Raw genomic sequence first — 23,647 nt, forward strand, 5'->3', positions numbered from 1 at the left:
TTATAGTGCAGAATAAAGAATTGGGAAATGCAGCTTGTCAGAAAGACTTTCATTTTGGCATTGTAGGGAAATCGTGTTTCCTACAGCGCAATTCTAGCCAAAGCCTCATTCGGTTTTCAGTTGAGCGGGAAGGCTTAGAACTTCGGACAGGATTTTACTGTTTGAGAGTGAAAAGAAAATCTCCAAAACTGTGACAGCCAGAAAAAACAAAATATAGAGTGAGGAAGGGTCTGTGCTTTCCTGTCCAAGTGACAACTGCCCACCCATTTCTTGTTCTAATGTCAATGGAGCAGAAAATAAAAAGGGAAAACTCCTGTATTGGGGGGGTTCACAGAGGGAAAAAAAAAAAAAAAAAAAAAAAAAAAAAAAGACAGTTTTAACTCTTCCCCACTATCAAAAACCTAAAAAAAAAAAAAAAAAAAAACCCCATTGGAGGAGAATCTTCTCATGAGATTTGGGACAAGTTCCTGAAATCTTGCTGGAAGGATCATGACACCCCCCTGACCTTGACATTGTAACCAGAAGTTGGGAGCAAAGTACACTTCTAGCCAACTTTATTTTCACCTCCAAGGGTTTTTTATACCCATTTAATGCTGCAATTCATTATGGGTATAGGGGCCTTCATGCATTACCTTAAAGGATTTATAAAGGCAGAATGTTTATCTTAAAGCATTCTATGCATTAAGATAAAAAAAACCTTCTGTGTGAAGCAGTCTCCTCAGTACCACCTAATACTTACCTGAGCCCCATCTCTATTCAGCAGTGTCCACGAGTCCCCTTGGCTGTCTGGGACTCTCCCTCCTGATTGGCTGTGACACAGCAGCACCACCATTTGCTCTTGCTGCTGTCAAAGTCAGTTAGCCAATCAGGAGAGAGGGGGGGGCAGGGCCGAACAGCAGCTCTGTGTCTGAATAGACACATGGATCTGCAGCTCAACTCAGGTGCCCCCATAGCAAGCTGCTTGCTGTGGGGGCATTTGACAAGAGGGAGGGGCCAGGAGCAGCATAGAGGGACCCAAGTAGAGGAGGATCTGGGCTGCTCTGTGCAAAACCAACTGCACAGAGGATTTATGTATGTATGTATATATATATAATATATATACACACACACACACACAATCATTTTAGGACACCAAATGATATTCCCTCATGAAATTAGATTTGGTTGGAGATGACATTTAGTGTTATTCAACCTTTTAGTAGTCTCAGTAAAAAATACATTGTAGCGCTCACTAGTATAACTTTTTTTTTTATCCAATATAATTTATATAGCCATGCTGATCACTACAGTTTTTTTTTCCTTCTGTGAAATATGCTTAGTGTTAGTTGGAATTCCTTTTTTTTTTTTCTTCTTTTTTTGAATCATAGCAGTTTGCGAGAAGTGAATGTTTGCATTGAAATATGAATGCAAAGCATAATCACCATAGCCTGCAATTGCATAAAAAAGGGTTGATGCACTTTGATCACATTCTTACACTGAAGTTACTCCGGTACTTTTATAAATTAGTTTAAGGCAATTTAGGTAAATAGGCACATGTTATCTTTCACCTTTACCAAGTGAGAATGGGGATCATCAAGGAACCTCTCCGTTAAAGTGTCCCATTTCCCAGTGACATTGCCTGCAGAAACCGAACTACCGGAACAGGAGTTGTATAAAGTAAAGCTTCTCCGGCATTCCTTTAAAGCAGTGGTTCTCAACTCCGGTCCTCAGGACCCACTAACAGGCCAGGTTTGCAAGATAACTGAAATACATCACCGGTGATATAATTTGCTTCTAAGTGATTGCAGTATTCTAGTCTGCATCTCTCCAAGGTAATACTTAAATCTGCCCTGTTAGTGGGTCCCGAGGACTGGAGTTGAGAACCATTGCTTTAGAGGTTCTTGCTCCCTAGGCTGAATGGCAGGGCGCATGCACAGCCAAAGGGATTTTGGAAAGCTACTGAGAAAACTCTGCAGCCCGTCTCCCCTTATTTTCGAACTCTAAATTTTTAATGTTTATCTATTGACGGCATGGGGTCTGTAGAAAAGAGGATTTTATGGCTACTGCAATTGAAAAAATCCATAATGCAGGATCGTCATAACAGTTCCTATGGTTTAGGTCATTTTTTTTTAGCAAACAAGATAACATCTTTGTGGTATTAGCAGAGAAAAAGGCACCTGGAAGCAAGAGACATCTCAGTTTCAGGTTAGAAAAGAACGTTCGCTCTAAAAACCTTAACAAGGAGAGAAACAAAATGTCCTTATAAAACAAGTGTTCTTTTTAAGGTTATCTGATTGGCCAATGAAAATGTTACATCAAAATTCATCTCTGATAGTAAAATGTGGCTGATCCTCAGGCTTGAAGTGTGAATTGGGGCTCCCATCATCGTTTAGGATCCGTCTGGCGGTGTAGCCAACAATGGGGTACTTTTTCTTGTACACGTTCTCAAAAATATCATCCAAAGACTTTAGCTGCTCCTCAGTGAGACCGGTCTAGGGAGAGAATGGAAGAGAAAGTTATTAAAGAGAGCCTGTCACCAATTATTTGTCAAAGCTTTAAACTTTTTTTTTTTGTTCTCATTAAAATACCAGACTTGTACTTACCTGAAAAACACTGCAGCCCCGATCCCTCTCTTCTTGGGTGCCCCACCAGCAATCCTGGCTCTTCCGCCAGCTAACTGACCCCCCCCCCCACAGGAAGCAGCTTTCTGCTTTCCATCCTGAGCCAGGCTGTTTGCGTCAGACACAGCCTGGCTCGCCCACACTCCCTGTTAACCAATGGCTCTCGCTGCTCTCTCCGAGCAGAGAGAAGAGCTGCTGCAGATATGCACAGTGCTGGCCCTAGAGAAATCAGAGTATTGCAAATACTTTTTTTGCATTGCATTTGCATGGTTTCTTTGAACTTGCTGGCAAGTTTCACTACTTCAGGAAATGTCAATTCCCTAGCACAGTCCCTCCCTCCCCTCCTTATGCCTAGTACACACTAGTAGTTTTTTCGTAGAACCCAGCAGGGCTAAACAAAAAAAAAAAAAATTGACAGCTCAGGAGGAGCCTCTGTACTAACAATCAGATGTTAGTATTGTACAGCGATCTCCCCTGCTGTGCTATTGTATTGTGACAAAGGGACGGTCCCCTACCAGAACACTCCAGTCAGAGCTCTCAGCCATTGGCAGCCAATCGGTAGACCTTTTTTTAGTCATGCCCCATCAACAGAAGCCTGCTGAACGTCCGGCTTCTGTACAACCAACTGCAGTGCACATGGGTGGATTGCTGCCCGGTTATTATTGAACCGAATGATGCTGCTGGACATTCGGCCTGTGTGTACTAGGCTTTACATGTCATGGCCTTCTTACCTCTGGGAGTGTCCAATTACTTTCCATGATGGCCCAACTCCTCCGCTCCTCCCCTTACCTACTACATACATTTTGATGTAGCACCCAGAGGGCCGAAGGGGAATACTACTGCAGCTGTTTCAAGTTCTTCAGATTTTGGACATACTACTAGTTGAAGCAGGTCATATGCAGGTCATAAAAGATCCACTACAGACTAAATATGCCTGCAGTCTAGTCTCAGGGGCATCTCAAACTGATGTATGAAGCCCATTGGATTTGCAACTCAATACCCAACAACTCTGGTTCTAAGAAAGATCTGGGGGCCCAGGCCAGTATTCTGCTCCAATACAAAAACACAGAACAAGAGATTACTGCAGCATGACATAGCCTACCGTATCATAAGTGAGGTCTTCTGGATCCAGAGACATTTTGGCAACACCCCGAGAGGAGTCTTTTCCTGCCAGTGCATTGTATGGAGCTCCCTTCCCATAGAACTCTGTGAAACATAAAGAGGCCACAAATAAAACACAAACATGGCTGGTTATACCAGGCTGCACTCATACATACTCATTGTATAACTTAGTGTTGCAAGACAGACTGTTGGAGATGAAGGTTACATTTTAGTAGATGCAGAAAGAAGTTAATTCTTTAAGATTTTTTAGTAGATATAGAAAGAAGTTTATTTAAGGTTTTTTTTTCTCTTTAAAAGATGACCTTTACAACAGTTCTTCCACAATTATAAAAAGGATGTAGTTATGTGACACCCAAACTTTGTGAAATAAATGTCATGTTTGAACAAGAAATTCTGAGGTGTATTGGTAAAGAAGCAAATCTGACATTCCCCAAACATTCACTGCAGGTGAATATTCCAGGTGCATGTGTTTAACCAATTGTAAAAAGAAAAAGAATAAACCCCCACGGGACTTTTAAGGCAGTCATAAGTACAACTATATAAAAAGCAAATGCCAATCTTTATTATAACCTACCGGTCTGAGATGCATCTGAAAAAACTGCCAGCAAACATATACCTTGTTCAGTGTTGGTGAACAACGAGCAATTTCCAACTAACCAATATTTCCTTCTTCAGGGGAGGGTAAGGGCATACCAAATAACATACAAAAAGACTAAATAAAATCAAAACAAATCTCATAGGGCCGTCTGTTGTTGCCTCCCAGGTGTCGTAAAAGAGGTGCCCATTGGCGCACCGCACACCCAGTGACCATCCAGCATGTACCCAATGTCAACCAGATGGGGACATGTCAATCATCCAGTAACATATAGCGACCTTCCTGTGTGCAATCAGCCAGAGCTTTAGCTAAAATATGTTAAATTTTGTTATTGGGTCTTGTGTTTCCAAAAAAAACAAAAATGGCTACATACAGATAATGTAACCGTTCTAATATAAATCTGGGAACTCTCTTACCTGCCAAATGATTTGTAGTTTCAAATAGTTCTATACAACTAGTTCTGTGATCCAGACACCTCTAGCAAGCATCACAGCCAGGCTCTGCACTCCTAAAGACCTCCCTGCAGACTACACTGCATCCGAGAAATATTGCCTGGTCTAGGACCCACCCCACCCTGTTGCTGGACAATTTAGGGGCTGCAGCATACTGAAGAGGTCACTCCGCTGTCTCCTCCTTTCCGGTAGTTTTTTAGCTGGCCATAGATGGTTTGTTTTTTTTAATTCAGCCAATCGGCTGAATTAAAAAAGAACAAATTGCCTGATTCACATAAGAAAGGTGGATAAAGGAATTCCCCCCTGCGGCCCCCGGGACATTGTAGTCTGACAGTGAGACTCTCCGCTGTCAGAATACACTGATCAGCCAAGTGGCTGCAGTTGCTGATCGACAAAAGTTTTCCAGCTTGTTCTTTCAACAGAATTTGACCTTTGGGATGGCCACCCACTGATCGAAATTTGGTAGGTATGTGCGGAACCAGCTGGACCGGCCCAGTTTGGAACCATCTATATCCCATCTTTAGTGTTAGATGGACAGCATGTGTAATGGATGTCAATTGGCTCCTAGTGCTGCCCCGCTCTCTCCCAGTTTCAGTACTGTTGGGCAGGGGATAGCAAAATATTAAAGTGGTTCTAAAAGGCAGAAGGTTTTTATTTTAATGCACTCTATGTATGAAGATAAAAAAACCTGTGTAGGTTTCGAACATCCCGATTAGTACATACATAAAGTCAATTATTCGCCATATGATAAATGCCACTAGGGCATGCATACCCCTATATTGGAAGAAAACTTCATCCCTGACAGTAGCTCTATGGCTCCAAAAACTTCAAGTAATAAATAAAATGGAGGACCTTATTGCAACAGCTCAGCACAAAAGTGATAAACATGCGGAGAGATGGAGAATTTGGGATCTGTTCATTGCATCTGGGGAGGGTAGCGCCCTGCTTAGTACATCAATTTCCCCGAGAAAACTGATGATTATGTGTCCATTGATTGTTATCTGTAGTCGAGACAGTAGACAACTACCACGGGGTCAGTAGTCCCTCCCCACCCACCCCCAACCCCCCCCCCCCCTATTTTTTCCCTCCCTACCCCTTTTTTTTTCTCTTTCTTTCCTCTTCCTCTCTTTTATCAGCCTCTTTGACACTTAACTTTCTCCTTATTCCCCCCCCCCCCCCCTTCGCTTTCTTTTCGTCCTATGTGCAAAATAATCCAGAGTGGGCTCCTCTTCTTGGCATTATTTGTGACATTTCTTTACCTAGTTGTATGTGGTGTATTGATTTGTGTTAACTCTGATAGATGACAGATGTCTATTCTTGTTGTTTTTGCTGTTTCTATAATAATGTGCTCATTCTCTGGAGTCTAATAAAAATGTATATTTGCAAAAAAAAAAAAAAAAACCTGTGTACAGCAGCCCCCTCATACTTACCTGAGCCCCCTCTTGATCCAATGATCTTGCAGGAGACTCATCTGCCTGGGATTCTCCCTCCTGATTGGCTGAGACACACAGCAGGCACCACTGGCTCCAGCTGCTGTCATTCAAAGTCAGAGAGGAGAGAGAGGGGGCAGGGCCGAGCCGCGGCTCCTTGTCTGAATGGACACAGAGAAATGGCTTGGGTGCCCCTATAGCAAGCTGCTTGCTGTGGGGGCAGGAGGGAGGGGCCAGGAGTGCCAGCAAGGGACCCAAAAAGAGGAGGATCTGGGCTGCTCTGTGCAAAACCAACTGCACAGAGGAGGCAAGTGTAACATGTTGTTTTAAAAAAAAAAAAGACTTTAATATCAAGGTACTTTTTTTTTGATAAAGGTAATTCAATTATGGGTTTTTATATATAAAGGTTGAAATTGAAGGAAGACCCGGATACATTTATATATAAATGTATGCATGTATGTATATACAGTGGGTACGGAAAGTATTCAGACCCCCTTAAATTTTTCACTCTTTGTTATATTGCAGCCATTTGCTAAAATCATTTAAGTTCATTCTTCTTCCTCATGAATGTACACATAGCACCCCATACTGACAGAAAAACACAGAATTGTTAACATTGTTGCAGATTTATTAAAAAAGAAAAACTGAAATATCACATGGTCCTAAGTATTCAGACCCTTTGCTCAGTATTTAGTAGAAGCCCCCTTTTGATCCAATACAGCCAGGAGTCTTTTTGGGAAAGATGCAACAAGTCTTTCACACCTGGATTTGGGGATCCTCTGCCATTCCTCCTTGCAGATCCTCTCCAGTTCTGTCAGGTTGGATGGTAAACGTTGGTGGACAGCCATTTTTAGGTCTCTCCAGAGATGCTCAATTGGGTTTAAGTCAGGGCTCTGGCTGGGCCATTCAAGAACAGTCACGGAGTTGTTGTGAAGCCACTCCTTCGTTATTTTAGCTGTGAGCTTAGGGTCATTGTCTTGTTGGAAGGTAAACCTTCGGCCCAGTCTGAGGTCCAGAGCACTCTGGAGAAGGTTTTTGTCCAGGATATCCCTGTACTTGGCCGCATTCATCTTTCCCTCGATTGCAACCAGTCGTCCTGTCCCTGCAGCTGAAAAACACCCCCCACAGCATGATGCTGCCACCACCATGCTTCACTGTTGGGACTGTATTGGACAGGTGATGAGCAGTGCCTGGTTTTCTCCACACATACCGTTTAGAATTAAGGCCAAAAAGTTCTATTTTGGTCTCATCAGACCAGAGAATCTTATTTCTCACCATCTTGGAGTCCTTCAGGTGTTTTTTTAGCAAACTCCATGCGGGCTTTCATGTGTCTTACACTGAGGAGAGGCGTCCGTCGGGCCACTCTGCCATAAAGCCCCGACTGGTGGAGGGCTGCAGTGATGGTTGACTTTCTACAACTTTCTCCCATCTCCTGACTGCATCTCTGGAGCTCAGCCACAGTGATCTTTGGGTTCTTCTTTACCTCTCTCACCAAGGCTTTTCTCCCCCGATAGCTCAGTTTGGCCGGACGGCCAGCTCTAGGAAGGGTTCTGGTCGTCCCAAACGTCTTCCATTTGAGGATTATGGAGGCCACTGTGCTCTTAGGAACCTTAAGTGCAACAGAAATCTTTTTGTAACCTTGGCCAGATCTGTGCCTTGCCACAATTCTGTCTCTGAGCTCTTCAGGCAGTTCCTTTGACCTCATGATTCTCATTTGCTCTGACATGCATTGTGATCTGGAAGGTCTTATATAGACAGGTGTGTGGCTTTCCTAATCAAGTCCAATCAGTATAATCAAACACAGCTGGACTCAAATGAAGGTGTAGAACCATCTCAAGGATGATCAGAAGAAATGGAAAGCACCTGAGTTAAATATATGAGTGTCACAGCAAAGGGTCTGAATACTTAGGACCATGTGATATTTCAGTTTTTCTTTTTTAATAAATCTGCAACAATGTCAACAATTCTGTGTTTTTCTGGCAGTATGGGGAGCTATGTGTACATTCATGAGGAAGAAGAAGAATGAACTTAAATGATTTTAGCAAATGGCTGCAATATAACAAAGAGTGAAAATTTTAAGGGGGTCTGAATACTTTCCGTACCCACTGTATAAAAGGTTGGCTGAAGGAAAGACCATGATAAAAAATCATGCAGCCAAATAAGTTTTGTTCTAGAGATCATATTTTGAAATAATGTATAATTGAGAATGTTCTATAGAAAGTCACCTTTTCCAGCTGAAACATCGAACACTGTGCCCTTCACTGCCATATAAATTGGCTCATCCTCCTGCAGAGAAAATATTTTATTAGATGGTCATTAAAAAAATAGGTCTCAAGTATGTTCTCCAGCAAATGTGCAATAAAAAATGACGAATAACATATTTAAGAAGTGATTAGATGGCAATATGAATAAATATACATGTGCTTAGCTGAATGTGATAAAAACTATTTCTATCCATTGGTATAAAGCTCGTTATAGACATTAGATGTCACTCAGAAAAGCATTACCATTCCATTTTGACAGACATTTATAGACATGCATGCTCATACTGCACTGGTGTGCATGCTGATGTAACGAGCAGACAAAGTGTCCTTAAAGGGATCCTGTCACCAATTTTTAAAATGCAAGATTTTTTTTATTCCCTTGTAATGTGCCTTTGAACTTGTTGGAAATTTTGACTTTGGCAGGAAGAGTTAAAGAGGAAGTAAACCAACATAAAAAAAATTGAGAAAAAAAAAACCCTGTAAAGACAAAGGCATAATGAGCTAGTATGCATCGCATACTAGCTCATTATGAAATACTTACCTTAAAACGAAGCCCTCGCAGTGTGGCCCACTCAGCGACAGGGCAGCTGACATGTCCGGCCGTCCTGCTTCCTTGTTCGCATCCTCCGGCCATCTGATTGGCCCAGGACGCGATTACATCACTCCCACGCATGCGCGCAGGAGCCGCCGTTCCAGGCATAGGGCTCTGAAGGAACGGCACGGGTGGCCGTTCCTTCAGAGTGCATGCGCCGATGACGTCATCGGCTGCATGCACTGTAAATATCTCCTAAACTGTGCATGTTTCGGGGATATTTATAGCACCTATAGGCAATTTTCCACTCCGGGAGTGTGTACGGCGGAGAGGGCTGGAACCGTTCTGCCCACCTTAGAAAGCTGTCTACCTCCAGAGCCGCCAGGAAACCTCTTGTGCCCCCTTGGTGATTGACATAAGCCACAGCCGTGGCACTGTCCGATTGAATGCGCACTGGGAAACCCTGATGACTATCAGTCCAATGATCCAGACATTGTCTGATCGCTGGAAGTTCCAAGACATTGATCGGGAGTCTGGACTATTCCAGCGTCCACATCCCCTGAGCAGAATGCTTGCCGAGGACGCCTCCCCAGTTGGACAGGCTGGCATCTATGGTGACCACTGTCCAGTACAAAGGGAAGTATTTTCCCAGCCGAAGTGCCGGAGAACGAAGCCACCATATCAGGGACTCCTTTGTCCGGATCAGATTGTCCAGAGACTCGCAGAGTTTATATTTTAATCGCCAGGTTCTCCACCAGAGCAGTGGGAGACTCCGCTAGCAGGAGATCGTCCAAGTAGCCCAGTACTGCAATCCCCTGTTGGCGTAGCAAAGCTAGCACCGGGGCTAACACTTTTGTGAAGACCTGAGGAGCAGATGCGAGACCAAAGGGTAACGCCACAAACTGACAATGCTCCTCTCTCACAGCAAAGCGGAGAAAAACGCTGGTGACTGGCTTATATTGGAATGTGAAGGTAGTCATCCTTGATACCAATGAGGGGAGGAAATCCCCCTGACGTAGGGATGCCACCATCGTTCGAATGGACTTCATTCTGAACTTCTGTACCCGCACAAAGCGCCTTGAGGTCCAACCGATACGGGTGAGGGCGCACCTTCATGCAGGAGGAGCCTTGTCCATGGGTTTGGAGAAGCCCGATCTTGGCTTGCCAGACCAGGTTCGTTTGGATCCTCCAGAAGAGGCCCTGAAAGGCTTTGAGCCCTTGTTAGTCGACCGAGGGACAAAAAAACTTCTTATGAGAAGAGAAGAAGGCCCACAAGGTTCCTTGCCCTTAGTAGCCTGCGGAAGAGAACTAAATAAATAAATACTGTTTCCCCCCCCCCCCCCCCCCCCGTGAGACCTTTAATGAGGTCATCCAGGGCAGCTAAAAAACAGGCGATCGACTTAGAAGGAAAATCAGACCAGGGCTTTTTTGAAGTCTGATCCGTAGACCAGCACTTGAGCCAAAAGACACGGCGAAGGACCACTGCGAAAACAGAGAGGCGAGCCATCAGGGAAGCCGCATCCAATGAGACATTACAGATAAATTGCAGCCCCTGGACCAGCTGATCCGCCAGCTCGGCAAAGGCAGGGGGGAGCTATTCCCCCTCCAGGTCACAGTGCAGGAGCTTAGCCCACTCGGTCAGAGTTTGCAACACTAAGGCAATGATGAATACCGGCCTCATTGCCGAACCAGCCAGAGTGTACATAGTACGGGCCACAGCCTCTGCCTTCCTGTCAGCAGGATCCTTAAGGGCCAGGGACTCTATAACTGGAATCATGGTTGCCTTGTTTATTCTGGAAACCAGAGGGTCCAGCACCAATAGCACAGTCCTCTTCTTATGAAGGGACTCCTCATAGGGGTAATGTCTAGTAAAGGGCTTAAGGACCCCCATGGGGACGCTTTGGTTGTCCCCACTCTTTAGCGACAATTCTGTCAAAATAGGCAGGGAAAGGAAACACCTTTGCCGCTTTGGATGGCTTGTGAGTGCCAAAGGCACCTGCGCCTCCGTCACAGCTGCGTCCTCCATCTTCAGAGTCTCACGCACAGATACAATCAGTGCGTCCACCAGCGCCTTTTCCTGCACGGTCACAAACGTAAAGAAATCCTCCTCACTATCAGAGGATTCCAGGCGCTTGGTTGTAGACCCAGCAGGGTGACCCACGTCTACGGCAGCCGAATCAGATTTGGGATCTGAGGAGACAGATGAGGCGGGCGACTAGCCCCTTGCCCACAAGCTGCCTCCACTCTGAATACAAGGGACTCAAGGACCGCCGTCAGTGCGTGGATGGATGGTTGGGACCCGGAGGGCCCCCGCAGCCTCAGAGGGGGGACCAGGTGGGGAAATGTTCTCCATAGACTCCATGAGTCATCAGGGGGATCCCACAAAAAGTGTAAAACACTGCTAAGGGACAAACCCTACCATGCTGGCAGCACCACCCGGTCACCAGGCACAAAGCACCCAAGTGATCCTTAGCAGAGAGGGAGAGGACCCCACCAGACTCACCACCCACAGAAACAGGCACCTACAGCCACCTGGGGAATATGCACTACACGTGCTGCGGTCAGAAAGTAAAATGATACAGGAGTCAGCACCAGGGGATGGAGAGGGTCTCCCACCACCGAAATCGGCACCCACAGGGCTCCACTGTCATGGCCCCTGCTTTTTCCAATGGCAAAAAAATGGACGCTGTGTATAGAAACACACAGGCTACAACAAAATGGTGGCCCCACAAGGAGCTCAGGGACCCAGGAGGGAAACCAGGCCTCAAGGACAGATCCAGGCAAAACGGGGGGGGGGGGGCCCTGGCAGGAGCCCCCATCAGGTACAACCCCCGCACAGTCGATCGTCCAGGCACCGATGGTGCACCCCCCCCGGCCCCTATCGCCAGTTAGCACCCCACCCAATCTCAGGAAGGTGGCCAGACCACCCAAACAGCCCAGGCGTAAACGGGGGGGGGCAGGATGTGGGGGGTGCCTGCGAGAAGGAGGGTAACCCGGGGGTCCGACTGTCCCAAGGAGGGGCCCGCATCCACCCCAAAAACCCTCCAGGGGGAGAGGGGGGGGGACAGCTAATCACCATACCAGGAACCAGGTGGGCACCACTTCAGACAGAATACCTCTCCATCGAAATGGGGTGCTGTTGACCAGGAGGAACTCTGCGACTCGGGCCAAGATCTGGTCGTATGCAACCTCACGAGGCGTTTAACCCGCAGGCCAGCCCCCGTCCAGTGGGGCTATGTCGCGGCCGACCTAGCGTGGAGCTGAGGCCTGCGCGCGCTCGCTGGCTAGACTTGGGTGACCACTGGATCTAGATTATCCAGCCTGTCACCCAGTCCGGCAGTTGATTGTAGATCTCACAGGAGAAATCAAGGGGAATAATTTTCTATCTAAAAAGAAAAAAATTTGCTAGCACCAGAGATCCCAGCAGGGAACTAGGTCCTTACTCCTGATTAGGAAGGAAAAAAAAAACTGAGTGGCTATAGCAGAGGGAGTATACCCCCCGGGACTGCTCATGGGTGTACCCAGAATTATTTTCTGCCTAGTGTCCTACTCCTGTAGGGGGCAGTATAACCCAATGGGTATGACTATCAGGAGCTGTGTCTGCCAATGAACGAAAGAGAAAAAAACAAATCTGATGGGTTATAACTCACCCTTGCTCTATCCAAAATGGAAAAAAAAAATAAGTATTGCCCTGAGTTTTACATACGAGGGCTATTCAAAAGGTTTCTACGCTTTTTTTAGCTCTATTAAATATAAAAAAGTGCAGAAACTTTTTGAAGACCCCCTCCTATATATATATATATATATATATATATATATCTAATTTCAAATAACTGCAAGAGCTCTTTAAACTCAATCTATTTAGATGTAAGGACACAAGGCCAGTGTATGTAAAGGGAATTAGAAAGTTCGGTTCTTGTGCAGTGTTACTATGCTGAGAATTCACTAGAAGCTTTTCACATCCGAAGGCATACTAAGGATACTCCAGTATAACTTCACCCTATCTGCTCAGATGACCCGGGGCTCTGTGTATTGTGCTGTGACAGAGGAAGTAATCCAATATTACAAATAGGGAAGTATTCTGTACAGAATTACTTACACACTGGAATTAGTTTCTATGGTGCAGAGAAGAGATATTCGTCTCTTAGTGGTTATTGTTGAACACCCCGGCTGGACTAACGCATGCACTTTCAACAAAAGTGAAGTCTATATAAAAGCTGGAATGTCAATCCTAAAGACTGCATGACGGATCGGCTTTCACAGAAGATTTTATGTTGTATACATCCTGATGGTTTGCAGTAGTGTGACATTATTGTCCCAACAACATCCCTTACATAACGCCCCCACCCTACCCTGGACTAGTATTGATTCTAAACTTTAAAGTATATGTCAGGGCAAAAAAAAAAAAAAGGAAACTTTGTACATCATATATACATTTCTCCATGATTTATTCATTAGCAACTACAAAAATGTACCGGTTACTCTGCCAGGAATCCAGGGAGTCCCTAACTTTCAGTTTCCGAAGCTTAGCCTGCTGGAATACAGAACTTTCTCTCCTCCAGTTAAGCCAGCCATAGATGGATCGAATCTTGGCCATTTCAGCAGGGGACCGGTCAAGATTCAATCCATTCATGGGCAAGCTGGTTGTACCAAAGTCGACCCATCGATCGACTTGGGTACAACCAGCCTGTCAGTTTTTTTTTTACATGAGATAACTGCCAGCAACTATAGCTGCTAGCAGTAATCATGGTGTTCTGTCGTGTCAGTGGCGTCAGCAGGAGGAACAGTTCCCCCCTCCATGGCTTCAGCGGGAGGAACATCACCCCTCCTTGGTGTCAGCAGGAGGAACAGCGCCCCCCCATCAATGGCGTTAGTGGGGGGAAGGGGGAACAGCGCCACCTCACTGACATCAGTGGGAGGGTGGAGCACCCCTCACTGGCGTCAGTGGGAGGGGGGAAGCACCCCATCATTGTTCTCAGTGGGAGGGGGGAAGCGCCCCATCACTGGTATCAGCGGGGGGGTGCAGCGCCCCCTCAATGGCGTCAGTGTGGGGGGCTGCAGCGCCCCCTCATCGGCATCAGCGAGGGTGGGGAACAGTGCCCCCTCACTGACATCAGCAGGGGAGGGGGGAAACAGCGCCCCCTCAGTGGCGTCAGCGGGGGGGGGGGGAACAGCGCCCCCTCAGTGGCGTCAGCGGGGGGGGGGGGGGGAGAGCAGCGCCCCCTCACTGGCGTCAGCGGGGGGGGGGGGAAGCAGCGCCCCCTCACTGGCGTCAGCGGGGCGGAGCAGCGCCCCCTCACTGGCATCAGCGGGGCGGAGCAGCACCCCCTCACTGGCATCAGCGGGGGGGGGAAGCAGCGCCCCCTCACTGGCGTCAGCCGGGGGGGAAGCAGCGCCCCCTCACTGGCGTCAGCGGGGGGGGGGGAAGCAGCGCCCCCTCACTGGCGTCAGCGGGGGGGGGGGGGGAAGCAGCGCCCCCTCACTGGCGTCAGCGGGGGGGGGGGGGGAGCAGCGCCCTCTCACTGGCGTCAGCGGGGGGGTGGGGGAAGCAGCGCCCTCTCACTGGCGTCAGCGGGGGGGTGGGGGAAGCAGCGCCCCCTCACTGGCGTCAGCGGGGGGGTGGGGGAAGCAGCGCCCCCTCACTGGCGTCAGCGGGGGGGTGGGGGAAGCAGCGCCCCCTCACTGGCGTCAGCGGGGGGGTGGGGGAAGCAGCGCCCCCTCACTGGCGTCAGCGGGGGGGTGGGGAGCAGCGCCCCCTCACTGGCGTCAGCGGGGCGGAGCAGCGCCCCCTCACTGGCATCAGCGGGGGGGGGGGAAGCAGCGCCCCCTCACTGGCGTCAGCGGGGGGGGAAGCAGCGCCCCCTCACTGGCGTCAGCGGGGGGGAAGCAGCGCCCCCTCACTGGCGTCAGTGGGAGGGTGGAGCGCCCCTCCCTGGCGTCATTGGGAGGGGGGAAGCGCCCCATCATTGGCGTCAGTGGGGGGGGTGCAGTGCCCCCTCACATCACAGGCGTCAGCAGGGGGGGCAGTGCCCCCTCATCGGCATCAGCGAGGGTGGGGAACAGTGCCCCCTCACTGGCGTCAGCAGGGGAGGGGGGGAAACAGCGCCCCCTCATTGGCGTCAGCGGGAGGAATAGCGCCCCCCTCATCGGCATCAGCATTTCCGTGAACTACATAATAAAAGGAAGTTCCTAATGGGATATTGGTGGAATGGTTTGGATTCGTCTGTATATTGCATCATGTTGGTAAAGCTAAAAAAGATTGTACAATCGGATTGTGTGGCGCCTGACACTCATATACGGATTACTCTGTACAGTATATGTATTTTTTCAGTATTCCTGTCCCGGGGCCCCCAGCACCTCATACCTACCGATTGAAAAAAAAAATTGTAATAAACATGTATGCATGGCATGGATTGTGGGCTCAGTTGTTTAGTGCAGCCCATAATAATGATAACCCATGGAAGGTCGTGCATTGTCCCAGCAGTTACCTGCTCCCCGTTGTATTTGGCCAGGTCATCCTCGGTGAAGAGGCGGACAGGTTTATGGTGAGATGAGCTCCGGATCTCCGGCTCCCCCATTACCGGAGCGCAAAGCAAACCACTGAGCACCAGCGCGGAGCACAGCGCCCGGCACGGCGACATCTTCATAGCACTTCCTGGAGGGGCGGGGACAGAACGCTGCCCCGCCCATGGGAGGTGCGGTAACCCTTTACCATTGTAGTGATCTACAGAAGTAAAATGACATTATACAGCGATCTCTGTACATACCTATGCGCTGATATACATATATCGCTCGGAACTTCGACCTTTCAGTTATTAGTAAATGAATGTCAATACTTTAACCACCTCCTTCCCAAGCCTATTCTGACAATTCCCTCCTACATGTAAAAATCTACTTTTTTTTGGTAGAAAATTGCTTAGAACCCCCAAACATTATACATTTCTTTTTAGCAGAGACCCTATAGAATAAAATGGTGGGTGTTGCAATTGTTTATGTCACACAGTATTTGCGCAGCGGTTTTTCAAACACAATTTAAAAAAAAAAACACCCATGAATTAAAAAAAAAATAAAGCCGTAAAGTTAGCCAAATTTTTTCGTGAAATGTGAAAGATGATATTACACCGAGTTACCTAACACGTCATGCTTTAAAATGACATCTGCCCATGGAATGGAGCCAAACTGCGGTTTCTAAAATTCTCCATAGGTGACGCTTTAAACGCCGTTACTGGTTACCAGTGTAGAGTGGCACAGGGGGTCTGGTGCTAGAATTATTGTTCTCACTCTGACGTTCACAACAATACCTCACATGTGTGGTGCGATCACCGTTTACATATGTGTGCGGGTGTAACGTACGCGTTCACATTTGCGTATAGACACTGTGGGACGGGGACGCTTTAAATTATTTTTTTTTTACACTTTTTTTGTACTTACTTTATTGCTATCACAAGAGATGAACAACATCCCTTGTGACAGCATGGGCAGTGACAGGTCCTCTTTATGGAGAGATTTGGGGTCTATTAGACCCCAAATCTCTCCTCTGGACTCCCATGCAGCCGATCAGACACAGATCAGTCCGATTTGCTGCTTTCCTGGCCGCTGGTGGCCAGGTAAACAAAGGGGCAGAACCAGAAATGACTAAATACTTGTTGCACACGGTTTCCAGGGTTACAGAGAGATGGGAACGACATCAGTTCCTCTCTCCCTGTACAGGGCAGCCATTGTTGGTGGCCTTATCGCTCCCGGGCACCGCCATGGGACCGGAGAGCCTGGGAGAGGCAGCGGTTGGACCCCCTTCCGCCACCTACAGAAGTGATCAAGTGGCTAATTAGCCACGTGAATCATTTCTGCATTAAAGAGAATCACCGGCTGAAAAAAATGGTATCGGGATGATGCCTGTATAGGTGCAGGCAGGGCCGCTGATAGGGGGGACCACCAGTCTTCCTATAGGGGGCCCGTGTGCACAGGGGGGCCCCAACAGCACGGGGAATTGGTGCGGTTGGGCAGAGGGGCAATTACAGAAGGAAGCCCTGTGCAGCTCTTTCAGCTACTGCAGGGAGATACACAGACATAGGGCATCGTTCCTGTAATTGCTTCTCTGACACCGATCCCCCTCCCTGTTCTGCCTGCATTTGCTTCAAGATCCCCCGTCTCCCTGTATGCCCCCCTAAAGCTGGATACACACTATACAACTTTTGTTGTTAGATTTCCTTTAGATTTACCTCCAACTATGTAGTGCAAGGGCCTGCCTGATTGCATACAAATTGAAAGTGTTTAGGTTTGACCTCATATTATATGGTTTTGGTAAATCTAAAGGAAAAAATCTAAAGACAATTGTATACTATAGCAGTGGTTCTCAACTCCGGTCCTCGGGACCCACCAACAGGCCAGGTTTGCAAGATAACTAAATTACATCACAGGTGATCTCATTTGCTGCTCAGTGATTGCAGTATTCTAGTCTGCATCCCCCAAGGTAATACTTAAAATCTGGCCTGTTAGTGGGTTCCGAGGACCGGAATTGAGAACCACTGTACTATAGTGTGTATGGCCCATTACACTGTGCCTCCCCTCCCCCCGTAGCACTGCAGGCTTCCCTGTCCTGTAAAAAAATACCAAATTGTAAAAATCAAACATTGTAATAAATTAATGAAAAAAAAATGTAAAATAAAATAATTGTAAACATTTTTGAAGTTTTTAAAATAAATTATATATTTTTTTTTTTAAATGTAAAAAAAAATTAAAAAGACCTAGAGTATACACAAGTTCACTGTTCTGGTTCTATCCACTAATAATGATTTTAGTGTATCTTTAGTGAAAATATTGTCTTGATATATTTGGGGGGGGGGGGTAGGCTGTACGTGGCCCCGTGATTTCTAACAGCAGCCCTGGGTGCAGGCATCATCCCGGTATAACCACTGAAACCCAAGGACATACAGGAACGTTCTTGGGTGGAAAGTGGTTAAACATCTTTCAAACTAAAGGGCCATACACACTATAAGATTTTCTGAAGACTTTCTCCTTCAGATTTACCTTTTCTATGTAGTGCAAGGGCCTGCCAGATTGCATACAAATTGAAAGTGTTTAGGTTTGACCTCATATTATATGGTTTTGGTAAATCTAAAGGAAAAAGTCTTCAGAAAATCTTATAGTGTGTATGGCCCATTAGTGTAAAGTTGGCAACACATCATACAATCTGATTGTACAATCTACACTACATCTACCATAGATTCTACGTTTAAAATCCATTTGGCTTGTATCTGATTAATTGGCTTTTGTGTTACATAATAGGTGGCAGATTACAAAGTGTATTGCCAGCACAAGGGTTAACCAACCAATCAGAGTTCAGACTTCTTTGATTACGTAAGGGAAACATCTGTGCATGTTCACATTTGTCATAGGTGTTGTGGTGTCTTTACATGTGCACACTAACATTTCTGGCCCCATTCAAAACTGCCGCATTCTGGAAATACACAAAAAACACTCTGCAGATGCGTGTTATTTATTGTTAATGGCACCCCAAGCGTGGCCAGCAGACACACGTTTTGTCGTGCTTCAAATGTGGGGTAAAAAAAACCTCTCAAAGCTCAATGGCCAAAGAAGTGTGTGAGCTTCTTTGACATAGGTGCCCTCTGTACAGAAATGTGCAATGAAGCATGCGGGGGGCCTTAAAGTGGTGTTTCAGCCTCCCCCTCCAAAAATTTAAAGTCAGCAGCTACACATACTATAGCTAGTGACTTTTAATATTAGGACACTTACCTGTCCTGGAGTCCAGCGATGTCGGCACCGCAGCCAATGTTTCCATCGGCTGTCGGGTGCTGCCGCCGCCGTTGCCGGTGAGGGAACCCTCACGAGCGGGTCCCTACTAGACATGCGCGAAGCGCACTGCACATTCGGAATGGCCCGGGGGGGGGGGGAGGAAGGGGCCAAACTTCCGAGGGACAGCGCGGCGCCGTATCCCGGGAGTGGGCAAGGGTACTTGTCAAAAACAGGTACCCCTTCCCCCCTCCCCGCCTGAAAGGTGCCAAATGTGTCCAATTTTGGTGAGCCTGTGCGAATTGTAGCCTCAGTTTCCTGTTCTTTGCTCACAGGGGTGGCACTCTGTGTGGTCTTCTGCTGCTGTAGCCCATCTGTTTCAAGGTTCGATGTATTGTGCGTTCAGAGATGGTATTCTGCATACCTGGTTGTAACGAGTAGATATTTGAGTTATTGTTGCTTTTCTATCATCTCAAACCAGTTTGCCCATTCTCCTCGGACCTCTGACATCAACAAGGCATTATTGTCGACGCAACTGCCGCTTACTGGATATTTTCTTTTTTTTTTCGGACCATTCTCTGTAAACCCGAGAGATGGTTGCATGTGAAAATCCCAGTAGATCAGCAGTTTTTAAAATACTTAGACCAGCCCGTCTGGCACCAACAACCATGCAACATTCAAAGTCGATTAAATCCCCTTTCTTCCCCATAGTGATTCTTAGTTTGAACTTCAGCATGTCGTCATTCCATTCACAGCTGTCATTCCTTGGCTAGAGTAGCCAAGGATGCAGCTATTCAAACACGATCTGTGTTTGAATAGCTGCAATGGAGGACAGGGGGGAAATTGGGAGTCTAATAGACCCCTTATGTGTCTCTAAAGACTACCTGTCACCAGCCATATCTAGGGAACTGGTTAGCCCTTTCTGATAGGTTAAAAAAAATTTAAGAAAATGTTAAAAGTGTATAAAAAAAAAAAAAGAAGAAGAAATATATATATATAAAAAAAGAAAACATTTAAATCCCCATCACCCCATCACGTTATACTTACCTCGTCTGTGCAGGTGGTTTTGCATAGAGTAGCCCAGATCCTCCTCTTCTCGAGTCCCCCTTCCATGCTCCTGGCCCCTCCCTCCTGTTAAGTGCCCCCACAGCAAGCAGCTTGCTATGGGGGCACCCAAGTCGAGTCACAGCTCCCTGTGTCCATTCAGACACTAAGCTGCAAACCGACCTCTCCCTGCCCCTCTCTCTCCTAAATTGGCTGATTGACTTTGATTGACAGCAGCTGCAGCCAATCTCTCAGCACTGCTGTCTCAGCCAATGAGGAGGGGAGTCCCAGGCACCTGAGATACTCCTGCAACATCGCTGGATAAAGATGGGCTCAGGAAAGTATTAGGGGGGCTGCTATACACAGACGTTTTTTTTTTATCTTTATTTATAGAATGCATAAGATAAAAAAAAAACCTTCTGCCTTTACAATCCCTTTAAGACTTGGACATTCACTGTCCTTAAATCAAATCTTAAATATTTTACTAAAACATTGGGTGTATAAATTTGCTTGTTTTCACTAAAATTCACTTTAGTGTATTATTTCCTGAAAATATGCATTTGGCATATGCGTGTGCACAGGGTGTGCTGGATGTGCCTGGGCATACCCTAATTACCCTTTGCAATGCAGATTCCCCCTGCCTGACACCAATCTCTGCCCTACTGACACCATCCACTGCTCTGCTTACACTTCCCTCTGCCCTACTGACAAAGTCCACTGCCCTAACGACACCATCCTCTACCCTACTGACAAGGGCCATTCCTCTACTGACTGAGACCATTCACTGTCCTACTGACACATCCACTACTCTACTGACACCATTCACTGTCCTACTGACACATCCACTACTCTACTGACACCATTCACTGTCCTACTGACACATCCACTACTCTACTGACACCATTCACTGTCCTACTGACACATCCACTACTCTACTGACACCATTCACTGTCCTACTGACATGTCCACTGCTCTACTGACACCATTCACTGTCCTACTGACACATCCACTACTCTACTGACACCATTCACTGTCCTACTGACATGTCTACTGCTCTACTGATACCATTCACTGTCTTACTGACACGTCCACTGCTCTACTGACACCATTCACTGTCCTACTGACATGTCCAGTGCTCTACTGACACCATTCACTGTCCTACTGACATGTCCAGTGCTCTACTGACACCATTCACTGTCCTACTGACACATCCACTACTCTACTGACACCATCCTCTACCCTACTGACAAGGGCCATTCCTCTACTGACTGAGACCATTCACTGTCCTACTGACACATCCACTACTCTACTGACACCATTCACTGTCCTACTGACACATCCACTACTCTACTGACACCATTCACTGTCCTACTGACATGTCCACTGCTCTACTGACACCATTCACTGTCCTACTGACACATCCACTACTCTACTGACACCATTCACTGTCCTACTGACATGTCTACTGCTCTACTGATACCATTCACTGTCTTACTGACACGTCCACTGCTCTACTGACACCATTCACTGTCCTACTGACATGTCCAGTGCTCTACTGACACCATTCACTGTCCTACTGACACATCCACTACTCTACTGACACCATTCACTGTCCTACTGACATGTCCACTGCTCTACTGACACCATTCACTGTCCTACTGACACATCCACTACTCTACTGACACCATTCACTGTCCTACTGACATGTCTACTGCTCTACTGATACCATTCACTGTCTTACTGACACGTCCACTGCTCTACTGACACCATTCACTGTCCTACTGACATGTCCAGTGCTCTACTGACACCATTCACTGTCCTACTGACGTGTCCACTGCTCTACTGACACCATTCACTGTCCTACTGACGAGTCCACTGCACTACTGACACCATTCACTGTCCTACTGACACGTCCACTGCTCTACTGATACCATTCACCATCTTACTGACACATCCACTGCTCTACTGACACCATTCACTTTCCTATTGACATGTCCAGTGCTCTACTGACACCATTCACTGTCCTACTGACATGTCCACTGCTCTACTGACACCATTCACTGTCCTACTGACGTGTCCACTGCTCTACTGACACCATTCACTGTCCTACTGACGAGTCCACTGCTCTACTGACACCATTCACTGTCCTACTGATGAGTCCACTGCTCTACTGACACCATTCACTGTCCTACTGACGTGTCCACGGCACTACTGATACCATTCACTGTCCTACTGACATGTCCACTGCTCTACTGACACCATTCACTGTCCTACTGACATGTCCAGTGCTCTACTGACACCATTCACTGTCCTACTGACAAGTCCCTGGCTCTACTGACACCATTCACTGTCCTACTGACATGTCCACTGTTCTACTGACCATTCACTGTCATACTGACATGTCCACTGCTCTACTGACACCATTCACTGTCCTACTGACACATCCATTGCTCTACTGACATCATTCACTGTCATACTGACATGTCCACTGTTCTACTGACATCATTCACTGTCATACTGACATGTCCACTGCTCTACTAACACCATTCACTGTCCTACTGACACGTCCACTGCCCTACAGACACCATTCACTGTTCTACTGACATGTCCACTGCTCTACAGACACCATTCACTGTCCTACTGACATGCCCACTGTTCTACTGACCATTCACTGTCCTACTGACACGTCCACTGCTCTACTGACACCATTCACTGTCCTACTGACATGTCCACTGTTCTACTGACATCATTCACTGTCATACTGACATGTCCACTGTTCTACTGACACCATTCACTGTCCTACTGACATGTCCACTGCTCTACTGACAACATTCACTGTCCTACTGACATGTCCACTACTCTACTGACACCATTTACTGTCCTACTGACATGTCCACTGCACTACTGACACCATTCACTGTCCTACTGACACGTCCACTGCTCTACTGACACCATTCACTGTCCTACTGACATGTCCACTGCTCTACTGACACCATTCACTGTTCTACTGACACATCCACTGCTCTACTGACACCATTCACTGTCCTACTGACACGTCCACTGCACTACTGACACCATTCACTGTTCTACTGACACGTCCACTGCTCTACTGACACCATTCACTGTCCTACTGACATGTCCACTGCTCTACTGACACCATTCACTGTCCCACTGACATGTCCACTGCACTACTGACACCATTCACTGTCCTACTTACACGTCCACTACTCTACTGACACCATTCATTGTCCTAATGACATGTCCACTGCTCTACTGACAGGTTCACTGCTCTACTGACACTATTCACTGTCCTACTGACACCATTCACTGTCCTACCGACATTTCCACTGCTCTACTGACACCATTTACTGTCCTACTGACACGTCCACTGCTCTACTGACACCATTCACTGTCCTACTGACACATCCACTGCCCTACTGACACCATTCACTGTCCTACTGACACGTCCACTGCTCTACTGACACCATTCACTGTCCTACTGACTTGTCCACTGTTCTACTGACACCATTCACTGTCCTACTGACATGTCCACTGTTCTACTGACACCACTCACTGTCCTACTGACACATCCACTGCTCTACAGACACCATTCACTGTCCTACTGACATGCCCACTGTTCTACTGACCATTCACTGTCCTCCTGACACGTCCACTGCTCTACTGACACCATTCACTGTCCTACTGACATGTCCACTGTTCTACTGACATTATTCACTGTCATACTGACATGTCCACTGTTCTACTGACACCATTCACTGTCCTACTGACACGTCCACTGCTCTAATGACAACATTCACTGTCCTACTGACATGTCCACTACTCTACTGACACCATTTA

At 47.0% G+C, this 23,647-nt stretch overlaps 1 protein-coding gene across 1 annotated transcript; it reads right to left on the bottom strand.

The window, feature by feature from the left end:
* Positions 1 to 2,238: 2,238 nt before the first annotated feature.
* NENF (neudesin neurotrophic factor) lies at positions 2,239 to 15,665 on the bottom strand. The gene is made up of 4 exons (XM_082252141.1): positions 15,484 to 15,665; positions 8,425 to 8,485; positions 3,703 to 3,806; positions 2,239 to 2,471 (listed from the first exon to the last, which is right to left on the bottom strand). Exons 1-4 carry the CDS (start codon positions 15,640 to 15,642, stop codon positions 2,295 to 2,297), a joined length of 501 nt encoding a protein of 166 aa, XP_082108267.1. The 5' UTR covers positions 15,643 to 15,665; the 3' UTR covers positions 2,239 to 2,294.
* Between the last annotated feature and the right edge of the window lie 7,982 nt (positions 15,666 to 23,647).

The sequence above is a fragment of the Pelophylax lessonae genome, assembly GCF_965119305.1.
Source record: "Pelophylax lessonae genome assembly, chromosome: 3".
NCBI classification, from domain to species: Eukaryota; Metazoa; Chordata; class Amphibia; order Anura; family Ranidae; genus Pelophylax; species Pelophylax lessonae.